General features: G+C 36.3%; 1 protein-coding gene across 2 annotated transcripts; it reads right to left on the bottom strand.

Moving 5' to 3' along the window:
• Nucleotides 1–6,818: 6,818 nt before the first annotated feature.
• On the bottom strand, nucleotides 6,819–27,970 carry DTWD1 (DTW domain containing 1). 2 transcript variants are annotated; one of them, XM_072808462.1, is made up of 5 exons: nucleotides 27,853–27,970; nucleotides 23,285–23,603; nucleotides 18,623–18,766; nucleotides 16,269–16,512; nucleotides 6,819–7,135 (listed from the first exon to the last, which is right to left on the bottom strand). In XM_072808462.1, exons 2-5 carry the CDS (start codon nucleotides 23,546–23,548, stop codon nucleotides 6,888–6,890), a joined length of 900 nt encoding a protein of 299 aa, XP_072664563.1. In that variant the 5' UTR covers nucleotides 23,549–23,603; nucleotides 27,853–27,970; the 3' UTR covers nucleotides 6,819–6,887. The 2 variants fall into 2 exon arrangements, with proteins under 2 accessions (XP_072664563.1, XP_072664564.1); XM_072808463.1 differs by lacking the exon at nucleotides 27,853–27,970 and adding an exon at nucleotides 25,237–25,325.

Below are 27,970 nucleotides of genomic sequence, written 5' to 3'. Positions count from 1 at the left end.
CTTTGCTTACCACAATCCACCCCTTGCTCACGTAGGTCTATTTCTCCATATATATTTAGGGAGTTGCTCCTACAGGATTGAAGGGGACACTTTTCCTGAAGGAAAAATGGAGGTTTAATGGAAAAAATTCCAATTCCCACTGCTGCAGTCCAACTGCTGGACACAATCAATACTCATCATCTCCCCCTCTACCATTAATTCTAGATTTCCCTTAATGTCCACTACCACCTAGGCTGCCTTGGTAGCTTCACTGATGCTGCAGCTCAACTGCGTTCTCTGAGAAGCCTGAATTTCTGCTATCATGCAATTTTCAGGGTGAGGTTGCTATACCTATTCATTATAGTCACAATTTTTAGTTCTATTATGTGGGCTCCACACTTATTCCTTCCTGCCCTGATTGTGTAGCAGGATCTCTATCTCCTCCTGATGATCAGAGTCCATTGTCCTTGGGAAGATGGTGAGTCCTTTACTCGCCTGCTGGTCTCTGGACACAAGGAACCCAGAGTACCAAGAAAGTATCTGAAGCTTCTATTTCAATGTGATTTTTGCTATATTTCTTGACAAAAGTGTGTCCCTTTAGGGACCAAGACCTCTCACTGTGCAGACTTCAGAATTGTGAAGCACAATGTACCCTAAAGCTCATTAGAGGTAATTGTAGGGGTGAGGGGGTGAGGGGCACTTCTGTTTCCACCTTTTGGTTCCTACACCCATATTTTTTGTATTGGGGAACAGTGCCATATAAAAAGCTGATCCAGTGCATATAATGCGTTTTTGAGTATGGCATCCTTACAGACTATTTTCTTGGAACTGATGTTCAGCTCTATCTTTAGCCAGTTGTTCCAATGCTCTGTCAGTCTGGAAATTTCTGGGTGGTGAGATATGTGATATTATTGGTGGATCCTGTGGATAGGGTCCACTCTTATACTTCCTTTTCTGTAAAACAGCCTCCCTGGTTTGATGTGATATTATATGGAGTCCCATGCCAGTGAATCTAACATTAGGTAAGCATTCAGATCGTGGTACTGGTTGAGGTTCTGTGGGCAGCAAAAGCAAACTCATACCTGCATTATGTGTTTAGTTCTGTGACAAGGAACTTCTGGTCTCTCCAGGATGGAAAGGGCTGAATGTAGACAACTTGACATTTGATCTCGAGGAATGTTACATTGGAAATTCAGTCTTATTCTCTATTGCTGGTAGGTTGGGCCATTCAGCAGCAACAGGAGCTAAATTAGCCTTGATCAGAGGAAATTCATGCTGTTGAACCCATGGTTAGTTTTCATCCTTTACACAGCAGACATTGCATTCATGTGCTTGCTGTCCCAGCACCTGATGGCTAATGGGCTAAGGAAGGAAGGATGACGTCAACTGGGCAATTTGTTCAGTCTTCTTTATTGTTAGTGCCTTTTCAGTAGTGGATGCTCACTGGTGGGTGTTACACATAATTTCCTTTATTATTATTATTATTTTAAAGATTTTATTTATTCATGAGACACACAGAGAGAGCGAGAGCGAGAGAGAGAGAGAGAGAGAAGCAGATACATAGAGAGAGGGAGAAGCAGGCTTCCTGCAAGGAGCCCAATGTGGGACCCAATAGCAGGACTCGGGGACCATGCCCTGAACCAAAGGCAGACACTCAACTACTGAGCCACCCCTTTCTTACAAGGAATAATGACTAATATTAGCATGATCATCAATAAATAACTTCCCTTCAAGGTTTTTTTTTTTTTTTTTTTTTTTTTTTTTTTTAGCAAAATGTTAGCATGTAGCTCCTGGTTTCAAGTACAACTCTCAACTAAGGTTGGACTTTATTGGATCTTACAATTTTCTTTTTTTTTTTTAATTGGAGTTCAACTTGCCAACATATAGCATATTACCCAGTGCTCATCCCATCAAGTGCCCCCCTCAGGGTCTGTCACCAAGTCACCCCAACCCCCCACCCACCTCCCTTTCCACTACCCCTTGTTCGTTTCCCAGAGTTACGTGTCTCTCATGTTCTGTCACCCTCACTGCTATTTTCACTCATTTTCTCTCCTTTCCCCTTTATTTCCTTTCACTATTTTTTATATTCCCCAAATGAATGAGACCATATAATGTTTGTCCTTCTCTGACTTATTTCACTCAGCATAATACCCTCCAGTTCCATCCATGTCGAAGCAAATGGTGGGTATTTGTCACTTCTAATGGCTGAGTAATATTCCATTGTATACATAGACCACATCGAAAGATGAATGGACAAGGATCTTACAATTTTCTATTCTTATGCTGTATTTTATATGCTCTTAAAACGAATTTTTATTTCAGCAATCATTTTTTAATCTGTAGGATCTCTTTTTGTATTGTTATACTATCACAAACTATACAATATTATCTCCTTTTTAAGAGATATTTAGTGGTTTTTTTCTTTTGTTATTAGGTTGTCTGGTTCCTTTAAATTTCCCCTTCCTTGTTAATTGAGCCCCTTTTTTTAAGCTTTCACCAAGTGTCTAGTGATACCTGGCTCATATTTATGGGTGTTGATTTTTTGGCTAGTGGTCTTCATTAAAAGCTCATTAAGTGTTTTAGCCAAACTTCACAAGAGTATTTTGTTAGTATTTGGAGCCAAAATTTTGGTATAAATATTGCCTCCAATAACATGGAAGACAGAAAATGTACCTAATGGCACTCATGGCATTGGGTGAGATTTTAAGGCAGAATTTTGAAAAAATAAGCTGGTTGCTATTAGCTGCAATGGATAAAGTACTTAGTCAAAGAAAAAGACAAGTTCAAAAATAAGGAGGTGTAAGCAAATAGAATAGAAACAGAATACAGAGCTTAAGTGGGCAGAGCTGGAAAATGAAATGTTTTTCACCAACTCAAATGTGTGATAGTTAAATGTAGCCTTAGGACAAAGACCAAATCCAGGATATTGCCATTACTGTGGCCTCAAGAAAAAGACCTAATAAAGAGTATAACAATACACTCATTTTTTTTTAAAGACCTCTGAAGGGATGAAAGGGGATGCCTTTCCCTTAAAATAAAGAGCTACCTGATAGATTAAGGGATTGATTAATTAAGACTAGTAAAAAGGGGGCAGCCCCGGTGGCTCAGCGGTTTAGTGCCTCCTTCAGCCCAGGGCCTGATCCTGCAGACCTGGGATCGAGTCCCACATCGGGCTCCCTGCATGGAGCCTGCTTCTGTCTCTGCCTGTGTCTCTGCCTCTCTCTCAATCTCTGTCTCTCATGAATAAATAAAATCTTTAAAAAAAAAAAAAAGACTAATAAGAAGATTGATATGCTCAAGATGTACATGTCTATAAACTAAGTCATGAATACTTGGAATATCTTGGGCTGAACTAGTTAATGACAGTTTCTGCTTGTCTTCCAGATCTTTACTCCCATGGTGACTCCTATATTTGGGTGAACCCTAATTCCTCTATTAAACCTCTTTATTCATGTAATACTTGTAATGAATCTACTTTCCTCACCAAATCTAGACTAAAACATGTGGCTGCCCTAGAAAAGAGAGCCTAAGGCAAAAACTTAATATATTACTTTATAAGAAGGGGCAATCCCCATGTCAGTGAAAGTGAAGAAAGAAAGGCTAGCAAAGATGAGAAGCAAATGCAAATTGTTACTGTATAGCACTTGGTTTCTGTTTCATCAAAAGCCATGAAGACACATTGCCACTCAGCAAGTATTTCTCGGCAGGAGGGTGAAAAACTATGCCTCAAAGCAGTCTGTCAGAAGAAAAGAGAGAAATCGATCTGACAGCTTCTTCTAATTCATTGATCCAAGTTTTCCAAATGGTTAACTTCACTGCTTTTTCACATATATCACCTAGCCCTTCTGACAGTCACTTGGGAAAACCTTGTGGCATGGTACTTCCTAGAATGTAGAAGTGTTGGGATAGGCCTGGGATTCTGAGCATATGGCTAGTTGACCTCAGGCAGAGGAATCGCACAGCCTGCTGATAGTCCATTAATATCTATGCAGGATGGCAGCTATGGCAAAGTGAGTGGTTGGTTAGTGGTCTGGAAAACAGTGAGGCCAAGAATCTGAGAAGGCACTTGAGGAAGATATGCCTTATACTAAATCTAAAAATGAGGCTTCTATTGGCACAATAATGCTGTATAATAAACAGCTATAAAACTTCAGTGGCACAACCATGGACATTTCTTGCTCACACATCTGGAGTCAGAAAGGTGTAAGGTGGTTCTGCTGATCCCAGAGAAGATTGTTCACATATCTGGGGGTTGACGGGCTATCAGTTAATCTAGGCAGGATTGAGCTAGGGTAACCAATAACTTGACTCTGCTCCATGTGTGTCTGACCCTCCAGCAGGCTAACCCAAGCATGTATGTGCTTATGGCAACAGCAGAAGCACAAGAGTAAGTAAGAATACACTAGATCTTTGGAAATAAAGATGGCCCTGAATCAGAGTGAAAGGGTCCTTGAAAGGAGAATGAAAAAGGACTATAAATACAGGGAAAAGTAAAGAATTAGGGACATTTTTACAGTCTATCCTACCAAAGAAAAAACAATTCATTGTTCTAAAAGGTATTATTGTTTTCTTTGGAAAAACTTGAGATTTTTTCTGGCCTCAGATATAAATTAGGCTCTTACAAAGTATGTGGGTCATCTTTTTGATGCCAGCTGTGAGATGGGAGCAAATCCCCTCCCTCTTACCTGTTATGTTTAGCTGGATGGTAGAGCCAGTTAAATGGCAATAGATTTTGGCTCAGGGAAGTCCAAATTTAGCCAGAGAAATCCAACTTTGGCCCTGCTTAAATCAATTCGGTGCTTCCTCTGTTCTTATAGCCAAGTTCTAAACATGAAGAAATCCACTTTAATTCCATTCTTGTAAAATAAATGTTAAATAGGCAAACCAGTTGATTTGGCTAAAGCTATGGGACTAATAATGTTCAAACTTTATATAATCCACATTACTTTTTATGAAATAGCATAATAAAATGGTGACTTCATTGAACCAAATCAGAAGTCCCAGATGCTAGACCAGATCCTACCAACTAGCTGTGCAACCCATGAGCAAGTTACTTAATCTCTTTAGGTCTCAGCTGCCTACATAATCAGGGTTTATTTTAAATCGCAATGTTCCAAGTATCTCATATCCACAAGATGTGAGTAGGCATTACTTATTCAGATAAGTTTAAGAAATACTAACTTAAAGTTCAAAATGTTTACTTCCAGACTTTTCACTTTTAAGCTGTACCTTTTGAATCTCTAAGAGGGGAATATAATGTGCAGCAAATTTCACCAATGATTCCTTTTCTTATAAAACAGGTTATGTTTTGCCCTGAACGTACTTAGGTAAATGTACTATTAATTGCTAGCATCCACATGGTTGAATTCATCAGTCAGGGCCCCAGAAAGAGATAGAGGGCAACTGCACACAGGGACAATGGAGAAGAATATAACAAAATGACTATTGAGTAAAGGCAGCGTTCAGGGAAACCAACAAGGAGTGATGTACTACTCTGGGGCTACTTACACCTAGGAGCCATTCCTTCCTATAAAGGGATGGAACATGGACTTGAAATTAGAGGAGTAACTGGGATAACTACCTGGGAAAAATGCCTGATAGGATGGCCTCTAGTAGAGGTACACAGCTAAGGGAAATAACACAATTTCATTTTCCTTCAACCTCCAATCTCTTGCTAGTGCTTTTATCTGTTGAACCTAACCAAAAGCCAGAGGGCAAGGGGACCCACCTACAGAGCAGAGAGCGGAATGGAAAAGAGTGGAGGGTGATTCAAAGGGGCAAACAGAAGCTATCCTACACATAAGGCTCCATTCACAAGCAGTTAGATTAGGTGATTAAATGATGTCCTCAGGACTCAGTCTTCTCTCTCCACTGTGCTTTCTTTTGCTGCCTTCATTCTAAGGCAAGTTCCTATCACCTGCAGCACAGATGCCACCAACAGCTCTAGGCTGTAGCATGGTTAGTTTGCAATTTCAGATAAAATAAAGAGTAAACGCATATATAGCACTTAGTTTTTGCCAGGTACTGTTGAAAGCGCCTTGGATATATTAGCTCAGTTAATCCTCATAATAATCCTATAAGGGAGCTACTGTACTACCATCTCTTTAGAATGAAGAAACTGGCATAATGACTGGTGAGTACAAAAGGAAGAGCTGAAATTTCGATTTAGGTACTTAGCTCTAGAGTCTGTGCTTTTAATTACTGCACTGTATTTGTATTGCTTTTTGAAAAATAAACACTATCTCCTACAGCATTCAAATCACTTATCAAAAAGGATGCTGGGTCATGTGCTCATCCTTGGTCATTGGTCATTTTCCTTGCCAAACTGGGTCATATGTCCATACCTATGGCAGGACATGACTGCCAAGAATTTCTTCCTAAACAAAAATGTCAGGTAAATGTAAAAAGCAACAGATGTCCATCACAGGCAGCATGGACTTAAAGAAATAGCCCTAGGGAGTGAAGCCACAATTCCAGTTCTACCTGTGTTTGCCACAAACCTCTACCAAATGATTTATGACTTCATTTTCAGCAAGGAGATTCTGGTCCCACCCACCTCCAAATGTGAGAGTGGGTATAGATGGAAAAATATGAAGATGCCTAAACAAATATCCAATTATATCTAATTACATAGTTATAAATATATTATGTTAAAATATAGTAATAAAATTGAGATTTGCCAAAATTGAGCAGATAACTTCTGAAATGAGTTTTTCAGTCAACTCTGTTTCTGAAAATTCCCTTAGAAATAACTCCCTTTAAAAAATATGAGATAAACAAATGAAACCTTATGTTTTCAAGTGGTCTTACAGATAATATACATTGATATTTCCTAAGAATAAACAAAGCACAATTATAGGTTTATTGATTTTTAGCAAAATAAAATGACATAAGTAGCTTCTTAAAAACTAATGGGTAAGTTTTCTTGTTTCCTTATCTCCAGAGCATTTGGCATTCTTTATCAACTGGTACATAAAAGAGTAGAAAAATAAGAGATTGTCATATTGTCCTTGGTATTTCTCTTTTAATATATCAGTATGGTAGTCTACCAGAAAATAGTAAATGGCTTCAATTGTGGAAAGGAAGGTATCTGGCTTTCCTTTTTGATGGCGCCAAAAGCAAGTTTTTCTTGTTTTCAACTCAACTTGTAACAATCCTGCCAAAGACAAATTTAAAAAAAGTATAAATCAGAGCCTGGCACAATATTGATAATTTCTCTTAATTATTTTAAGAATTTTTTTAAAAAGGACTTTAAGAGTAAAGGTAAGTTCCTTCAATCCCAATTCCAAGTACAATATCTTCTTAAATGCATTAAGGTATATACAGAAGTAATATAAAACAGAACAAAATCTTATACATGACAGTTAACTTATCTATAAATCTTAGGACTTACAATCATGAGTTAAAAGTAGTTAACAATTAAGATGTTCACCTCTTTCTATAAGGTATTATTATTTCTATCTTCTATCTACCAGTGTCTTTTTTTTTTTTTAATTTTAACTAGCGACAGGACTAAATTCACCAATATTCAGAAGAGTTTCATTTCCTTGATGAACTGACATTTAAAATATCATTGTAAAACTCACTGAAAGAGATAGGCAGATTAATGGCCCTTAATATGGTTAAAAGTTTATTTCTGGATTATCACTTTTTGGCTCTATCTTCATGAACAAAGTACCTAGAGTTGTTTCTTTAGCTCTGCTAAGGAAAAAATTCAAATGTTAAGAGATAAGGAGGATCCAATGTCTAATAAGACTCCCAGGGAAAGAGAACAAAGAGAACGGTGAAGAGATAGCATTTAAAAAGATAATGCCTATGACTTTTCCAGAGACTATTTTTAAAAGTGCAAAGTCACAGATACATGAAATAATATATCTCAAGCAGAATAAATACAAAGAAATTAGTGTCTAGATCCGTCACAACATAGTAAAACTGCAAAAGAACAAGAATAAAGAGATTTTTAAAGTAGCCATTAAGAAGGGGCAGGTCACTATGACCCAGCAATTGCACTGCTGGGGATTTACTCCAAAGATACAGATGCAGTGAAATGCCAGGACACCTGCACCCCGATGTTTATAGCAGCAATGTCCACAATAGCCAAACTGTGGAAGGAGCCTCGGTGTCCATCGAAAGATGAATGGATAAAGGAGATGTGGTCTATGTATACAATGGAATATTACTCAGCCATCAGAAATGACAAATACCCACCATTTGCTTTGACATGGATGGAACTGGAGGGTATTATGCTGAGTGAAATAAGTCAATCGGAAAAGGACAAACATTATATGGTCTCATTCATTTGGGGAATATAAATAATAGTGAAAGGGAATAGAAGGGAAGGGAGAAGAAATGGGTAGGAAATATCAGAAAGGGAGACAGAACGTAAAGACTGCTAACTCTGGGAAACAAACTAGGGGTGGTAGAAGGGGAGGAGGGCGGGGGGTGGGAGTGAATGGGTGACGGGCACTGGGGGTTATTCTGTATGTTAGTAAATTGAACACCAATAAAAAAAGGAAAAATAAAGGAAAAGGAGAAAATAAAAAATAAAGGAAAATAATAAAAAAAAATAAAGGAAAAGGAGAAAATGAGTGAAAATATCAGTGAGGGTGACAAAACATGAGACTCCTAACTCTGGGAAATGAACAAGGGGTAGTGGAAGGGGAGGTGGGCGGGAGGTTGGGGTGACTGGGCGACGGGCACTGAGGGGGGCATGTGGCGGGATGAGCACTGGGTGTTATGCTAAATGTTGGCAAATTGAACTCCAATTAAAAAAAATTAAAATTAAAAAAAAGGCGGGGGGCAGGTCAGGACAGCCTTGGTGGCTCAGTGGTTTAGCGCCACTTTCGGCCCAGGGCCTGATCCTAGAGACCTGGGATCGAGTTCCATGTTAGGCTCCCTGCATGGAGCCTGCTTCTCACTCTGCCTGTTATCTCTGCCTCTCTCTCTCTCTCTATCTCAGTGTCTCTCATGAATAAATAAATTTTTTTTTAAATCTTTTAAAAAAAGAAGGGGCAGATCATATATAAAAGAATGGTAATCAGAATGACCGGAGATTTTTCATTAGCAATAACAGAGTATTGAAGACTATGGAATAAAAATCTCCAAAGTATCAAAAGAAAAAACTAACAACCCAAAGTTGTGTACCCGGAAGAACTATCTATTAAGAACATGAATGAGAACATTAGTAGAGAAATAAAAATTGAACACAGGCCAATAGGAAACCAGATGAAAAGAATTTCTAAGGAATGCATATCAGCAAAGACAGTCTGGGTTAAAAGAATGGTGAACAAAGAAAACAATAAACATCTATGCAAATCCAAATAAATGTTGCCTGAATGAAACAAAAAAATAAAAATATTTAATTTGTGGGCTGACGATAAAGGATAGAACAAAAATAACAATAAGCTGGCCAACTAAGAGGGAGCTGAATCAAACTTAAGTGTAGTAAATCCTTAGAGCATATTCAAAAGCAGAGGTTAAAATATTGTTTAAACTTTGAATTATTCTAAGTCACATGTACATAGTCCAATTTTCTAAAAGAACCAAAATAGGAATAGTAAAAAATGGAATAAGAAAAAAAAAAAAAAAAAAAAACTCAGGGCACCTGGGTTGAGCATCTGCCTCTGGCTCAGGTTCTGATCCCGGGTCCTGGGATCAAATCCCACATCAGGCTCCCTGCAGGGAACCTGCTTCTCCTTCTGCCTAGATCTCTGCCTCTCTCTCTGTGTCTCTCATGAATAAATAAAATCTTTATAAAAAAAGAAAAAGAAAAAAGAAAAACTCGAGTTTTCAAAGAAAAGGAAAAAAAAGTTAAAAACAGGACAAACAGTAATAAAATTTTAGATGGTAGAAACATGTCCAAAAATATCAATACTCATCGCAAATGTGAATAGATGAAACCTACCATATAAAAGAGAGAGATTATCAGATTGAAACACAAGGATGAGCACTACAGGGCTTCTGCTCAATGCACTGGAGGTCTTAGCTAACTTAGTAATAAAAACAATAAATTAATTAGATGCAAAATAAATGAAAAAGAAGAAACATAATTGACATTATTTACACAGAAAATACTTTTAAAATCTATAAACAAATTTGAAAAAATATAGTATCTTAGGGTAGAGAGGATTTAAACAAGACACAAGGGACGCCTGGGTGGCTCAGTGGTTGAGCATCTGCCGTTGGCTCAGCGCATGATCCCGAGGTCCTGGGATGGAGTCCTGCATCAGGCTCTCAGCAGGCAGCCTGCTTCTCCCTCTGCCTGTTTGCCTCTCTGTGTCTCACATGAATAAATAAATAAAATCTTAAAAGAAATAACAATTTAAAAAGTTGTTTTAAATAAATGACACAGTAAGTGCTCAACATGAAAGTCTGATAAATTCTACATGTTCCTCAAAAAATACAATAAAGAAATTTAAAAGATGAGTCATGAACTGCAAGAAGATTACTATCTACATTCTAGTAGATATAAAGAATTCCTACAAATCAATAAAAAAAACACTAGAAAAATGCACATAGGTATTTCACAGAATAGGATGTGTGTGGCCAAATAAGTGAACAAAATGATGCTCAATCCAATTATTAAAGAAAGGCAAATTATGATCACAATGAGATCCCACTTTATATCCACTATATTGGCAAAAATCAAACATTTGACAATACCAAAATAGGAGGCAACATGGATCAATGGGAACTCTCATACATCAGTGATGGGTGTATAAGTTTATATACCCACACTTTGGAAGACAATTGGTATTATCTGTAGAAGTGACCATTCTCAACCCAAAATTCCACTTCTAAGTATATTTCCTTAAGGAACCTTATACATGCATAAGAATGTTTGTAGGTTCATTATTTGTAAGAGCAAAAACTAGAAAAAACTCAAGTGTTTCATCAGTAGGAGCCTGATAAACTATAGTATATTCACACAGTCAGATAATATACAGCAGTAAAAATGAACAAACTATAGCTAATCATATAATAACATAGACAAAGCTTAGAAACAAAATGGTGACTTTAGATTTCAGGCCCCCAGGAATACAACATGCAGGTCAAAATAAAATTAAATAATATAAAGAATATGAAAATAGATGTATAAAAATAATATACAAAGTAATGATAAAAACATAGTTCAGGAGAACAGTTAACTCTGTTTGGGGAAGAAGTGGAGTGGCATAGGGGAGCACACAGATAAAAGTTATTGATACAATTCTGGTGCTTGGGTTCTTAACTATTCATTGTATCACTATGTGCTATACCATTATACCAGCTAAAAATTTCCCAGCTTTATTTACAGCCAGAGTGCTCAGGTAAAGCATTCTGGCCAAAGAAAGGAAAAATGAAATCTCCTAGGTGGAAATTCCAAGAAAGCTATTATTATTATTCTTATATTTACTTTTAATGAAACAGACAGACTCAGTGGTCATATACATATTGCCCTTTGTCCTTTATTTTGCCTGAAATATATATGGATGTCTCAAGACCCAGCAACTATTACAAGTGTAAGGATGAAAGTGATGGAGGAAGAAAACGGAATGAGCCTAAGTCTTTATAGGGATTGTGAAATCTTTGAAACAGCTTTGGACTACCCATTTCTGGACTTTAACCCATAAAAAGTAAACCCACTACTTGTTTTCAGATTCTATCTGAGTTTCTGTTTCAAGTGGTGAGACAACCCTAACTAATAGCCATTGTGATCGACTGGAAGGTAGAGATACTGCTTTATTCTCCTTCATATCCGCCAATCTAGGACACCACCTGTCTAGGAACAGGTGTTTAACCAATATTACTGAATAAACGGACAAATCACAAAAGCTTTAAAGTATTCTATCTAGCTGTTTTGAAAATATTTCAATTTGAACAATTCTGATTCAAAGATACACAAAAGTTGTAACAAACCAAACCAAACCCTATTGTACTATTTGTATTAATGTTGATTATACCCAAGAAGTAAGGCAGACACTTGAAAATGTTCTAAGTAATTAGTATAATTTAAATCTTCACATAGGATTTGATATTACATGTAATTTCTAAAAGAACAAAGAGTTACTATTAAATAGTGCTGGTTTCTAATACTGTATGCTCTAAAATGTTAAAAATAAAAATCATAATTTAGTGAATATTACAACTAATCCATCCTGTCGTGAAGATTTACTCACAAGTATATAGAACCTTTTAAAACACACTGAAATAGACAGGCATGGGATTATACAGAAAATATGTATTTTTAAAAGTTCAACACATACATTAAAAAATTCTTTTACTAGCATTTCTGGTAATTGATAACTTTATGATGAATTCAGAAAATTTTTTTAGAACTTAAATGCAGATAACTATAAATAGATTTCTCTTCAAAATTACTACCTGAGTTTCTTCAACTGAAAAGTGAGAATAAAAATCTTGAGTCATTCTCATACTGTTGTTGTGAGGACTAAATGAGGCAATATATGATACAGCAATCAATGACACACTGAATACAGCTCAGGGAATGCTTTTAATCTGAAAAAAAGCAGTCACTTTAAACATTGTATCAATACAGCCAAAATGAAGGCAGAGAGCTGGCTAATTTTTAAAACAAATTACAATATAATGCCAGTGTTTATCATTTGGACTACCTTCCCAACAAAAAAATACCATCCTTCCCCACCAAGTCCTCCCAAGGCTTCTTATAGTGAATTTTCAAGAATGTTATGACATTCTTCACTTGTAGGTTCACATTTTATGATTAAACTACACAGTCAACCTTCAAGTGTTTTATATTGACAGCAGTAAAATATTCAGAGATATTTCTCTGTAAAATGTGGCAAAACGGTATATTTTTATATTGTTAAGGGCATCTTAACCTCAGCATTCCTAAGATAACAGAAACATAATTTCCCATATATTACATTTGAGGTTTTTATCTGAGGTTTAGAGCTGGTTTGTTTAGCTTAATCCCATCAAGTAATAAAACATTTTAAAACCTAAAGGCAATGATTAATAGCAAACATGGATTGTTTCTTGAAAAAGTAACTTGGTTTATCTGGAAACTGGTATTTCACATATACAGAGACTATAAATATGTGCAGAGCCCCAAATATTCCGTATGGTGCAATAAGGAGCCAGAAACGGGAGAGGCTGAAGTAGGGTATGCAGAGAAAACTGAATCTGTTTATTCCATGATTTTGAAGTAATTAAGAAATCCCTTTTAAAATTTTTCATGTAGCACAGAATTGAAATATTGTGGGACCTAGGAAATTTAACAAAATCCCCTACCCCTGGACAAGCAGAGCAGGACTGACTCTATTTTGTGCTGCACCCGCCTTGTGCTGACCTGCTTATTACTTAGGGCACTGCCCCACCCTAGTCAAACTCAGGGCACACCCTAACTGGAAATCCGGCTCAGTGATAGGCCAGTTCAAATGGATACTTTAAGGTAAAATGTAATTCAATCAGCCACCTGCGAGTGGATCAGCATGACTGTGCAACTTTCTGCGTATCCCATTGGCCACTGGCCCCTATAAAGTTGCTAAGCCTCTTGGGGTCCAAGTCCCTGCTCCGCTGTGTCGGGTATACTTGGACCCAGGCTCGAGCTTGTAAATGAACCCTCATGTGTTTGCATCGGTTGTTGGTGGTTTCTCGGATTCGTGATCTTGGGCACAACAATATATGATACTTACTATGTGATCTGGAAGGAATAACAGAAATTTTTCCAAATCTGATTTTAAGCCTTAAGCTTAAGTATGAACACTCCTGAAAACAGATTTTGAATTGTGCCTCAATAATTCCTTATATAGTTTTTTGAACTATTCTCACTCAGTTCTTTCATTTGATCCTTTCAATTACCATATAAGGTAATTATAAAGAAAGTGGCTCAGAAAAATCTTCAAACTGAAGAATGAGTTGATGCCTGAGTTGATGCCTGAGTTGATGCCGTAACCATCCAAGGTAATAATATTCACAGGTAGCACTCCAAAGAGCAGGGCCTTAGGGTTTCATCTTTCTATTAAACAGCAAAAGGTTCTTTCAGGTATTTCCTCTCCCTCTCACATTCCCTCTCCCCCACTGTCTGTCTGTCTGTCTGTCTCTCTCACATACACACACACACACACACACACACACACACAAATCTCTGCCTCTATTTTTCTGCCTATCTTTCTCACATACAAACACACAACTAGAATGACAAAACAATCTAACTAACATGTATGTTGACCTCAGAGGTATGAACTCTGTCAATTAAACTAAATCTAGTATTGTCACTATACTTTAGTTTGGGATTACTCACCACAAGTTAAACTCCAAAAATTGTCATTAACTTTCTTTTCTAAGTGACATGCATTTTTCACAGCAGTCTAAGAAAACCTCTCCTAGGTTGAATCTATTTGGCAACTGCCTAAAACCAACTAAGTAGCTCTCTCTTGCCATCTAATCATACATGGTATACAAACAAAGTCATCAAGGGCTGGAAATAAATCTAGTTTCTAGAGAAGCTACTGATAAAGCCTGAAGAACTGAGTAAGATGCAAGTAAACAAGAGAGGTACCATGAGTTTCTGAGCACTAGTTGTGCTTCTATTACTAGTTGTGCTACTTGGACAAGCAAAGCAACACTTTTAAACTATTTTATTAGGAACTGAACTTTTCACTCTAAGAGAAAGGGAGTACAAAGGTATAACAAAAGGAAGGAAATCCCTATAATGTTAAGTCTTGGAATTGGAACTATCCATGTGAACTCATGATATATATTTATTTTCCTTGGCTCTATCCACTGAAACAATGACATCCAAGTTGTAATAAATTTACCAGATTTTTATTTTTTTTATTTTTATTTTTTTTAGATTTTATTTATTTGTTCATGAAAGACACAGAGAGAGAGGTGGAGACCTATGCAGAGAGGGAGTCAGGCTCCCCACAGGGAGCCTGATGTTGGACTCGATCCCAGGACCTGGGGATGACTCTCTGAGCCAAAGGCAGACGCTCAACCACTGAGCCACCCAAGTGCCCCAAATTTACCAGATCTTGGTTTCTAATATCACTCTGCACTAAAAAGAACCATAGCTCCTTTGCACAATCACTGGTTCTAGGTCGGGCACGAAAAAAGTACAAGTGAATTTGGGACATCCTGCTGTACCAGAAAGACTGATGAGGCCATGCCACATAAGACTTGAAGGGCTCCTACTGGCAAAATGATCTGAGACAATTTGGGTATCAAAAGGAATACAATCACAATGTATTACATATGATAATCCCATACTGATCTCATAAAAGGGAAGAGAAAAAAAAAAAGGAATAGGTGGAAGAAAGGCTCTTCATATAAGAATGCCAGCTAACAAATGTAAAAGAAAGAATACTTTAAAATGTCATCATTTTGCAATCCTCAATGTATCCGCTGATTTAGGCAAATCATCAATGAATACTAAAACCACTCAGTGAAAAGCAGCTGGGAAATAGTTCATAGTCTCAAAGTATCACCTCAAAGATTACTACTAGATTCAAAAAGAAGAAATGAATTTTTATAATAGATCTGGCAATCCTCACTTTGATAAAATAATTAAAGTTATTACTAATAATGAAACTTAAATTATATAGCTCCTGATTTGATGCAATAAATATATAACTTTATCTATGAATATGGTAATCATATAATTTATCAGCTTAATAGCTTCATTTCTGAAAGTGAAAGGGAATGCTATTAATAATTATATCAAAACAAAAGGTATAAACTGGAATTGTCATGCACAACCCTAGATTTATCTTTATCTCTAAGTATCCTTACAAAAACACTAAACTGAATCTAATCATGACAAAGCATTCAGACAACTGTCCCCTTCACACAAGTCTAAGTCATAGAAAACAAAAACAGGGGACTGCTCTACATAAAAAGAGACTGAAGAGGCATAAAAAACTATATGGAATATGAGTCTATATGCTGTAGCAGAAGAAAAAAGGCTACAGAAGATATTTCTGGATCAGTTAGGGAAATGTAAATATGGATTATATTAGATATTATAGAACTTCTGTTAATTTTCCTAGAGTGATAATAGTATTGCAATTATGCAATTATTCTTAAAAGATGTGCAGTAAGGTATTTAAGGGTGAAGTATTTGCAAAGCCTGTGACTTACTTTCAAGTGGTTGAACAAAAAATGTGTATAATATCTAAGCACACACACACATATAATAGAGAAATGAAACAAATGTGGCAAAAGGTATGGGTATTCCATGCAATTCTTCCAATAAATCTGCAGGTTTGAAGTATTTGAAATGAAAGTTAGGGGAAGAAGCTATCCATAACATTCTGTATTCCTACCTTGAAGTCTTTCATCAGTGAATATTTTGTTTGTTTGGTTCCAGGTGCTATCTATAAATATAATTTTTTTCAGTGTTGCGTCTTGGCACTTGTCATTCAAATCCTGTTCTTCCATTTTCTTGCGTTTAATAGATGGCCTGTCAGGGTCATCATTTTTGTCTCTAACATTTTGAATCCTTTTTTGCAGATGAAAAGAAATATCTTTTATTGAGACAGAGTTAGGTCCAGGAAAAACAAGCGCAACCTAAAGCAAAGAAACTTAAGTTAGTGGTTATGCTGTTATGATCTTCAAAATGAATATATTCTGATATTCTTAAAACTTTAAGAAAAACAAACATGTTGAATATCTGAGAAACAAACATTAGGTTCTATAACAACCACTTGAGCCATTCTAAAGTTTATGTATCTTTAATAAGTATGGTAAAGTTTTTGGCTATTACATAATAATTTATAAATCATAACATACTAGCTAAAAGTATTGCTTCAAAATAAGTTATTTGCCTATTGATAGAAGCCAAGTTAATTGTATAAGGAATCAAAAAACTAAATCCTGTTATATTTCACAGCATAAGAGACAAAGTACATCATACTGGGTAAAAGAACCAATGAAAAACAGTAATTAAACACGATTTTCACCTCTATGACAATCAGAGAGAAGACAAATAATATAGTCAATGCTGGTGAGGATATGGTGTTCTGGGCCTTTATATCCATTACTGATACCAGGTTTCAATAATATAACTCTTCATGAAAGCAATTTGGCACTTTAAATCAAGAGTCTTAAAATGTTCATACCTTTTGATTATTTCACTTTTGGGAATTTATACAACTCACAATACCCAGAATATCTGTTAAAGTATATTTATTACAGGGAAAAATACCCAGAATATCTGTTAAAATATATTTATTACAGGGAAAATTAAAAATAGGAAATTTTAATTAAAAATTAAAATAGAAAAATCTGACTTTCAAGGAATAATTCTATCTTTCTTCAGCATGTTTTAACTGAAACCTTACACACTGTCAGAGCCTCCAATGTCTGAACAGGTCTTGCCACAAAGCAGGCACCAATTAATATTTGATAAATGAACAAATGTTGGTCAAATCATGGGCATTTTATCGCCCATATTTTTCTGTTTCCCAAATTTTTTTAATGAGCATATTCCATTTTTAATATGAAAAAATAAGCAGTATAAAAATAAAAATAAAAGCATATTCCATTTTTAATATGAAAAAATAAGCAGTATAAAAATAAAATTTTATTATTATAAAATAATAATAAAATAAAAGTATAAAATAAGCAGTATAACAGTATAAAATAAAAGAAAAATCTTGAATTTAAAAACTTCAGAGTTGTAAAAGTTTCTCAAACATTTATAATGCATGCCTAGGTTTCCTCCATACCCAATTAGCAAAGTTCAGGGCTTTGTAATTTTCTTGGATTGAAGCGTATCACATCGCTTTATAGAACCTAGCACTGTCTTCTATTCAAATGATACTTTGCTGACCAGAGAGGGAAACACAAATATATTCCAAGATCCAAAACCCAGAACTCATTTACAAACACTTTCTATATAAACTCAACCAAAATATATATAGAGAGAGATGGGAAAGGAAAAACTAAGTCTGCCTAGAACAAATGAACACATTGATTTTTAATTGTTTCCAGATTAACCATACCAATAAATGGTCTCAAAACTAAAAGGGTTTACATACTTCTTTTAGAAGTACCCAAGGCCTAGTTTTTTTGAGATCTATTACTTTTCAACAAGAGAAGTAATATCTCACCAATGTGACAATTTCAACTCTGTGAAAACCAATTAAGAATCTAAAAATGATCAAAGTAAGGCCTCTAAGCAGCCAAAAGATGTTACAAAGGCCATTTTATAAAGCTCTTAATTCAGAGAGAATTCTTGAAAATTCTTCCAATTCAGAATTTCTTTTATTCTTTTGGAGAAATTCCAACAATGTCTCCAATTTCCAACAACTGTAATATGGTTTCTTAGTTTGCATGAAATTAAATCCTCTATACATAGTACTGGCAGGAAAACGGAGAGGCTAGAAAGTAAAAGCAGGCACCGTAATATTAGCAGAGTAAAAACCTGAAGAAATAACGCAGAAAAACTATAAAAAGTAGAAAGACAAGGTTCAAAAAAGTGTTAACAATCTCAGATCATTTGATCTTTGAAGATACCAATGAAATAAATAAATTGTATTGCTTAGTGCTACATAAAGATAACCCCAGGTCGTTAATAAAAATATTAAATTATGTTCAAGTAAGTTCAGAAAGGCAATAGAATTTAAAACTCTTTTTTAGATTCAATATGAAGAGTTATAAAAAATAAGCTGCCTACTTCATGGTCCTTTTCTTCGTATTCTGGAATACAGGGATACGTGTAAATATTTACAAAATCAGGTGCTAATAGTTTTGCATGTATAGCAGTACTTTTGCCATCTGTTTCATTTGGATGTTTAATGATATCAATCTTCAGTGGGAGCTAAAATTAAAAAAAAAAGACGAACACAATAAATATAAAAATTCTAATTTTTATGTTAATAAAAATTCTCTTCAAAGCTTAAACAAGCTCAACTGAGTTCCTATAATATAATTTGAAAGGCATACTTTTCAAACCAGAATATTAGGAATGCTAAGAGTCATAAAGCAAACCCAAATTTCTTCCTTGATATTGTTGATCATATAAAATAGAACAATTATTTCCAACTCATTTAACACAGAATCTGTTCTTAAAGCAAAACTTCAAGGTCATTTTTATTTAAGCTACTTAGGTATTGAGTCCAATTCCTTGCATTTCAGTATCTGTGCCAAGAACATTTTTTATAATTCCTATAAACTTTAGGTTTGTTAATGACAGTAAAGGAAATATAAGTTTGGGTAAAGGCCTCACATCTAATTCAAGTCAAAACTTTGTTCCCTATACATCCTTTGAGACCAAAGGTACCACCCTTCAAAGGACCCTTTGTTATGAACATCATGACCCTCATCAGTGGTCTTTAACAGCACAAATGAAATAATTATCAATTGGAAAAGTAACAGAATAGGTCTAGGAGGTACACACTTTATACAAAAATCAACTCTCTTCAAAATCATGGTCTATTTTCCTTAAAGTTTAATTATTTGTTATGTATTACATCCTACCTCTTTGCAAAAATGATATTCTCTAACATTTTTTGAGTTAGATTTTACTATTATTTCACTGACTTGTAGTTTTCTGTATAATGCCTGTACAAGTGCTGTAGTCAGCCATGATTATGAAAATGAAAGCCCAGTCATATTACCCCCCATAATATATATGTAAGAAACTCTCTAAGACTAATTCTTCACTGTCGATTATAAGTTACTTATTTGTTATTATAAGCACTCCTCCAGCTCCCACCCCACCTAGAACAGCCAGGATTCCAGGTATTTACCCTGGGGCAAGCTAATTTTACCCTGAGGTACAAAATTATTTTTCTTGCTTTTTAAAACAGCTTTAACAAATAAAATTGGTATAATAAGTTTCACATAATTAAAGAGTACAATATAATACATTTTAACATCCTTGAATTCATCACTATAATCAAAATCATTAACATATCTGTCATCCCCAAAGGCCTTCTTGTGCCTCCCCCTTCCCCTTTCCCCATGCTTAGGCAATGACTGATCTGCTGTAACTATAGGTTACTTTGCATTTTCTAGGATTTTATATAAATAATATCATACAGTATGTACTCTTCATCTGACTACTTTTACTTGAAATAACTGAGATTTATCCATATTATTGTGTGTATCATCAATTACAGAGCTGTTTTTCAAAGAAGCAGTTGCTGCATGCTACTGAATGACCTCAACTGCATAGACTTTATCTGTCCGGATGATTGTGTGGAAAAAGGATGGTGTATATCCCGGAAGGGCCATAAATATGTATCCCAAATAGTTTTCAATTTAGGGTTTCAAACCCTGTGTCTCCTTCCCTCCCCACTTAGGCCTAGTGACCAATTAGGGCCAATTGCTTTAAATCATCAAACCAACTTCTAGTTATAGAAAATTTACCATTTAAGTAGGCAGTTCACAAATGATTTTACATCAGTCTACTTCTGGCTGAACTCTACATCAGAATTTCCTCATGATGCTCAGTCTCAGTTGACACTACATTCCCTTTCCCCGGGGTCTCTCAGTCCCAGGTCAGCATTATCTTAGCCCAGGCAAGATAGGAAAGAGGAAAGAAGAAAAAGAAAGCACATCATGACAAAGTATTCTATTAGTAATAAAACTGACTTTCTTACATGGCTGATGAGTAGAGTTGAAAACTCCAAAGGTAACCATCAACATTTCTCATCAGCTTGCTATGTCTGAAGGGTATCATTTATATCAAGAACACAGGACTATTATTCATGTATTTAAAAGTCATGTACCAGAGTACCTGGGTGGCTCAGTGGGTTAAGCTTCTGCCTTAGGCTCAGGTTCTGGGATCAAGCCCTATGTCGTGTCAGGCTCCTTGCTCAGGAGGGAGTCTGCTTCTTCCTCTCCTTCTGCCCATCTCCCTGTTCATGCTCACTCCCTACCTCTCTCTCTCCTCTCTTTCTCTCTCACTCTCTCTCCAATAAATAAAATCTTAAAAAAAAAAGTCATGTACCTTGCCTGTTATGAACTAAATTCTACAGGTGTAAGACAATTATGAAAAATCTGTGTTCAAGAAGTATTCCTGGGACCCAGTCTAGTTCCTTTAGTTCTCCCTGAGCAAGCCTAAAATTTCTGACACTACAAAACAAAAGCAAAGACACAGATCAAATCATGGAAACATATGTTTGTGCTCTAGTTCATACATTTTAAAGGAAGATAATTCTTAATTAATGACAGAGTACAGGGTAACACCAGTAGTGCTGACCAGACACAGTTCAAATAGAGATGTTCTGTTTTCAAACACATAAAGAACATCAATCTGCTAACACCTGTATTTTCTATAAGTGTTTTACCAAACCATTCTGCCCAAATTTATCAAAATATCATTAGCAGGAAGTCCTAAGTCTTTTCCTATATGATCATCAACTTTCCTAAAGAGAGTCTTACATTCTAGGACTCTAATAAAGATGATGCTTTCTTTGATCTTGTGGGGTTTTTTTGCTCCTCTTCTAAAAAATACCAAGAGCATCTTTTTACTTCTAGTCATGCATTTCTCATGACATTTAAAAAAAAAAAAAAACTATATTCTGCATGAAAAAAGAAATCAGTATTTATGAATTTATTCCATAGATTAAAATTTAAAGCTTGGGAGCCACTTACTCATTATGTAGTCGTCTTCCCTTCCCAAGCAGGCTATCTAAAAGCATATGCTGAATGATTTGTAAAAATTAGAAAAAATTTTAGTTTTTATTATTAATATATATTAACATACTGAGGTTTACATTTGGCCATTAAAATATAAACACTTTAAAAAACTCTGAATGCAAAAAAAAAAAACTCTGAATGCTCCAATAGGCCATTTAGAGTTGATCAAACACATGGCATAGTGTTTTAAGTCACTTCTAAAGAGTGGACATTAAACCACTGCTTTGGAAAATAATCCTCTATTATTAAATTTCTATGAAGATAAATTATTATGAAAAGTCAGTATGCTACTGACTTTTCTTGTTCTGATCTTCAATCCTTTTGAACACAATACATCTTAAGATAAAACTTTTAAAGGGATATTCTTTATGTGGCTATAATGTAAACAGAAGATAGAAAATTCTGTATATACTTCAAAAACTATTCTTTTGAAATGTAACATTCTTACAAGATAACAGGAAACTTAAAGAAGATTATTTTCCTCAAGCCCTCAGTTTTTCTAAAGTAACTATGAAGCTGATTAGATTCCATGCTTACTTCTTCTTGGACAATAAACTTTCCAATAGCTTGTTAAGAGTGATTTTAGATCCCCAAAGAGACCCTGGACTTGCCAAGATGACATATAAGCTAAATTGAATTTCAAGTAGAAAATTTTAAGTATTAAAATGCTTTATGTCAAATTTAAATGAATCTTAAAATCATCACATTAAATATTTTTACAGTTTTAACTTATTTTCTCACTAGAAAGTTCTAATGAGTCCATGTGTAGAGTTTAATCTCTCTAAAGTCCTAGTAAGCAGCAAATTTTATACATTATTTGATTTACTCCTAAAGTTCATGTCAATGTGAGACAAGTTGACATATATGTAATAAATTTTTTGATTACATAGACATCATGGTCTATAGACCTTTGATCTACACAAGAATAGTCTTGGTAAGCAACCAAAAGTATAAAGCAATCAATTCAAATCAACACTTTAAAATCTGGCTTCAAACGCTACAATTATAACATAGTCAAATGAGTAGATCTTAGTCTTTACTTTTTTTTTTTTTTTTTTTAAAGTAGGGTCCACATCCAGTGTGGAGTCCAATGTGGGGCTTGAACTCAGAACCCCGCGATTGAGACTTGTTCTGAAATCGAGAGCCAGATACCCAACCGAGCCACCTAGAGACCCCACATCTTAGTCTTTTTAATTTTAGTTTAGTTTTGGTCACCAACATGAGCTCCATCTCCATCTAGGATGGGTCTAAGTCTGTTCTACAAAAGTCTAAGCAAAAATCAATCCTAGCTCCTTCAGGATATGTTTTCTTAAAAAGAAGTCCAAGATCCTGAGGGAGCTTCTGAACTTCCTTCAGGCAATCTATATACTTGTCTCTTGTAGTATTCATGTTTATCATATTTTTCCCCTGTGTTTCAGATGAATTATAATCATTAATGAAAAAGTAATTGATTTCATTCAAAACAATACCATTTATCTCAGACCCAAGTATTTTAGCAGTGTGTATCTCTTTTTCCAGAGACAAAAACAAATAGGTCTACCAGTCTGTAAGATTAATTTTTCTATTAATATTATTCATTTCCATAATAATACTATTTATCACCCTTATCAATTGTATCAGAGAAAGTATATATGAGATGTCTTTTTAAAACTTCTTTCCCTACTTTCAAATAATTAAATTTCTTACCAACCTTCACAAGTGGCATCTGTTCAATAGGTACATTTTCAACTGGGACATAACATGTATAGCAATAGAACATTCTTGAACCACCACATTTGAGACATTTTGATCTTCCACTTTGCTGAGCTTTTTGAAGGACTTCTTGAGATGCTAAGCGTAAGTTTTGAAGAGGATCTTCTGCAGCTATGGAAGTAGTTTGTGAGTGTTGTATTTCTACAAATTTTGAATTATTTTCTTCCTTTTCTTTGAGGAATATAGGTGGATTGAGAGACATTTTTCATTCAAACCAAAGTTTAACATCTATTTCTAAAACATAAATCACGGGTGCACTGCAAAAGAAAAAAAAAAAGTGGAGGGGTGAAATAAAGACAGGAAATATTTTATTCCTTGCCTCCACAAAGAAAAGTACTCAATTTAACTCACAACTGCGTGCTATTTTTAGTATTTATTAACAAGTGTTAATAAACCACTAAATTAGCACGACTGAAAGTACAAAATTAAAAAGTAATAAACTCAAAACAGTAAGTTACCCTTCTGGGCCATTCCCTCCATAAAAATAAAAAGGTGCTCTCTTAGACAAAGTATTTCAAATATAAAATTTAGGTACCAACAATATATTTTTCAGGGACTCTTATTTTGTTTTATATAGGAATAAGTGTTTTAATGTATCAGCCAGGAATGTATTCAACTCTGTAGGATCTGACTTTAAACTGATGTTATATGACATCAAATCTCAACCTGAATCCTAATGAAAATACAAGGTTGCAGTGAAATTAGTAAAATTTAGTTGGTTATGTTCTAAAGGATATATTCTTCCCCAACTTAAATCACACACAGAAAAATATAACTAAACATCCATTAAAATAGGACAGGCATCTACTGCCAATTACAATTTGTAAAATATCCCAAATGATGAAATACATACCCAGAGAAATAAAGTGTAATTTTATAAATTTAAAAAATTTGGAGAGTAACATTAATGTCCTCTTGCTCTAAGACTTCATACCACTTTTTAAAAATATGAATCATTCAGATTCTTGAGTTCTAAGTGATAAAATAGTAAAATAACTTTCCCATTTAAATATTTCCTTTCAAGAAGAATTATGGCTGTCCCAACTGTTATTAAAATACTCTGTAAGCACAGTATCTTTTAAAGGAGAAAAGAGACCAGGGCCCTTTTGATTTGATATGCATTCCAAAGCTGTAAAACGAGTCTCTCATTATAAAGCTTTATGACATTGTGGTGTTTAACTATGAAGCCCCAGGCATTCTGAGTACAAACAGACAGGGGAGATGCTGTGACTGCAACAGGAAACTTTTTTGTGGTATCCCAAATAGAAAGTGAACAAAACTCCAGTAGAACATAATATGCAACATAATTAACCAACAGGAAGTTAGTGATACTAATTTAATTACTCATCAAGAGTTTTTCATAGATTGTAAATCCCAGTAAGTTTGAGACCCAAACAAAAAGATGCAAAGAAAAAGATGCTTGCCACTTTTTTTTCCTTGCCACAAGGAAAAATAAAATATGCTGGTCAAATTTACTCAAAGTAAATTTACCGAGCTGCCACCTTTTTCTGAGTCCCAGATCCTTTTAAGATCTTGTGTCTTGGACCTTATCTGCAGAAAATGCATACACAAACACAATATTTTGAACACAATTTCAAGTGGCTTGCAGATCTGTGAGAGTCTACAGATCCAGGTGGAAAAATCCTGACTACGATCAAAAAGTCATTCTGGAACACCCAGGAAAATGGAGTCAAGTTGAATTAGTTCAGTCCAGTTTCTTTTTTAGGATGAGTCCCATGATGGAGTAACTCACGACTATTACAATAAAAATGTTTCTCTGTAAGGACCTCAGGCAACACCAGAGTAAACCCAAACCAAGATTTAAGGGGAATTTAACTACCTTCCTAAGTGCAGTAATGAGACCCCTATTGGCTTGTGACAATTGCTGACCTTTGGTTGCCCAACAGGTGATTTGTAGCTCCGATTTCCAGAGACTGATAGGATCTCTTCCCAGACATTAAAGCTGCTCTTGTCCTTAAAATGACTTTTTTTTTTTTAAAGATTTTATTTGAGAGAAAGGGAGAAAGAGAGAGAGCACACATGCATAAGCAGGGGGAAGAGCAGAAGGGGAGGAGCAGAGGGAGAGGGAGAAGCAGACTCCCCACTGAGCAGGGAGCCTGACACAGGCTCCAATCCTCAGGGTTCAATCCCAGGACCCTGAGATCATGACCAGCGTAGAAGGTGGATGCTTAACTGACTGAGCCACCCAGGTGCCCCAGACTAATTCAACCTGACTCCATTTTCCTAGGTGTTCCAGGAGCTTTTTAGGGGGTCTGCGTATGCCACAAAAAGGCCCAGGCAATAATGGGATTGAAGTACACAGTTCCTGGGGATGCCATGAAAAGTCAATGTGTTTCCTGACATCCAATGGAAAACTACTGATATGTTTTTCTAGCGCCCTCAAAGAGCCTTCTGCCTCAGAATTATTCCTATATATTTCACTTGGCTTTCCATCCATAAAGCCGAATGGATATTAATGAAGCTTTATATAAATGTTCTTCCTCTCAAAACAAACAAACAAACAAACAAAAAAACCCCAAACAACATAAACCTGTATAAGGCAGTGAAAGTGAAATGTTTTTGGCTCCTTTCCCTGTCTCACCCATACACTCTCACTTAGGGCTGTGACGGCCACCTAAAAGAGGCCAGAAAGAGTCATGGGCTGCTCCCTCCAAATGTCTCTGAACCATATAATGAAGTCATCTGTCCTGACCTAACAGCCTGCCTCAAATGTGTACCAATAGTTTGTTGTAAACGTGATGGTTCACAACCTTCAAAAAATACTTATTAACATCAAATCTGTGCAGGGAATACAAGTGGAGTTGTGGGAGTTACCTAGAAAACATAAAAACAACTTACTCCTAAAGAACAAATACTTTTAACCTGATGGTACATTCATCACTCTAACTTAGGTTGAAAACATTTTTTACTCCTCCTCTAACCTCTTTTCCAACAAAACTAATTACTCATCAAATCCCATTAACTCTGCCTTGCATATAATACTCCATTTTTAGTCTTAAAGTCAGGATCTAGATGATCAATCTAGTTTTGTTTTGTTTTGAACACCAATCACTGTGATTTAATAAATAGCGGGGTGTTCCCAGTGAGGTCTGCTCCCCGGCCGGGCCCGCCCGGCGCCCAGGGGAGAGACAGGCCCAGTGTCCTGCTTTCCCAGAAGCAGAGCCGAGGGAGGGACCTACCCCACGGTGTCCTAAAAGCACCCCTCTAAAGAGGGGCTGGGGAAAGGGCCACAGTCACATAAAAAGAGATTATTTAGGGATTTTACACAGGTGGGGTGTAATCTCAATCTCTGCCCTCTCTTTACCGTTGCCCACTTATTACTGGTGCCACATATTTAGCCTAGAAAAACCTGCTTTAGTCTGGAGTTGCCTTTTAGCCAAGCTATCCGTCCTATCAGCCAACTCTGCAAGAACAGAATTCTCTACTGATCTTCGTATCTATCCCTGTGTCTTATGCAGCAGGAGGAATTTGACACTCACTTACTGAATCAAAATGATTCTGAAAAAGAAAGCATATGTATGCATCTCCCTACTGAGGAACCTGACAAACCTGGCATCCGCATTTAACGGTCACCTGCAACTTGGCACGAGTGGCAGCATGACAGATTTTTTTTTCTTCCCCAAAAAAACGATGTTAAAAGCTCTGAGCTACAAGTTGCCTCCCAAAGGAATACTATATAAAACCCCCCTACCATGTATCGCAGACCAATTCAGTGCTGGATATAACCCCCTGCAAATGTTTTTTTTTCCTTAAGTATTTTTAAGAACCTGGTCACATAATATACACGGGCCCAACATTCATATTTTAAAATCCAAGGTGACCCTTTTCGTACAGGTCCAACGGCCCCTCCCACACCACCCATCACTGCACACTGGGGTTCAGACAGAAACAACCTTCCATGCTGTGGTTTTAAGTCAAGCCGAGGTTTTATCATCCAACTCCGTGAACTAGCATCTTAAAGTATTAATATACTTCTTCACTTGTCCTACATTCCCAAGAAAAATTTAGACATAAGAAACAGACTCCTTGGCTTTATTTAGTAACCACTGTCTTAATATTTTAAATACACAGCATGGCCCACTGTGTACTAAGCTGCTTCTGTGATTCCCAATCCCCCAAACCACTCCAAACACCAAAAAATAATAAGAACAGTGCCTAGGGGACTGCCTGCCAGAACAGACTTTCTTTGGGGGCGGAAACCACTGAAAATAATTGTTAGGGGGAAAAAAAAATTTTTTTTTTTTTTTTTTTTTTTTTTTTGAGGAAAAATCTGGAAGCCTTTTTCCCAAAGGGCCCGCAGGTTCCTAAGAAAATGCAAGCGCCTGAGCCCAGGGACCAGGGAGGGCCCCGCTCACAGGCGACACCGGGCACGCCCGCCACGAGGCCCGGCCACGCGGCGTCCGCTCCCTGCAGCGCGGCGCCCGCCAGACCACTGGTCCGCGGAGGGGCGCCGGGACCCGCACCGGGGACCGCAGTGGGACTCACACCTGCGCCGCCCGCGGGTCCTCGCTCAGCTCCCGCGTCTTCCGCTCCGCCGGGGCTCGAGGCGCGCGCCCGGCGGAGGTCGCGCTCCGGGCGCGGCGGAGCGCTTTCCGGGGGACGC

This window comes from Canis lupus, chromosome 32 (assembly GCF_048164855.1).
Source record: "Canis lupus baileyi chromosome 32, mCanLup2.hap1, whole genome shotgun sequence".
Classification (NCBI taxonomy): Eukaryota; Metazoa; Chordata; class Mammalia; order Carnivora; family Canidae; genus Canis; species Canis lupus.
The sequence above is the reverse complement of the archived record's forward strand: the minus strand, read 5'-3'. Positions and strand labels throughout refer to the sequence as shown.

Excerpts from the sequence above, each read along its gene's own strand:
- DTWD1 (XM_072808462.1), bottom strand. The coding sequence starts at position 23,548 with ATGTCTCTCAATCCACCTATATTCCTCAAAGAAAAGGAAGAAAATAAT. Across the intron at positions 16,513-18,622 it reads ACGAAGAAAAGGACCATGAA|GTTGCGCTTGTTTTTCCTGG; the intron begins GTAGGCAGCTTA and ends TCTTTGCTTTAG. Across the intron at positions 7,136-16,268 it reads CACTGATGAAAGACTTCAAG|GATTGTTACAAGTTGAGTTG; the intron begins GTAGGAATACAG and ends TGTCTTTGGCAG.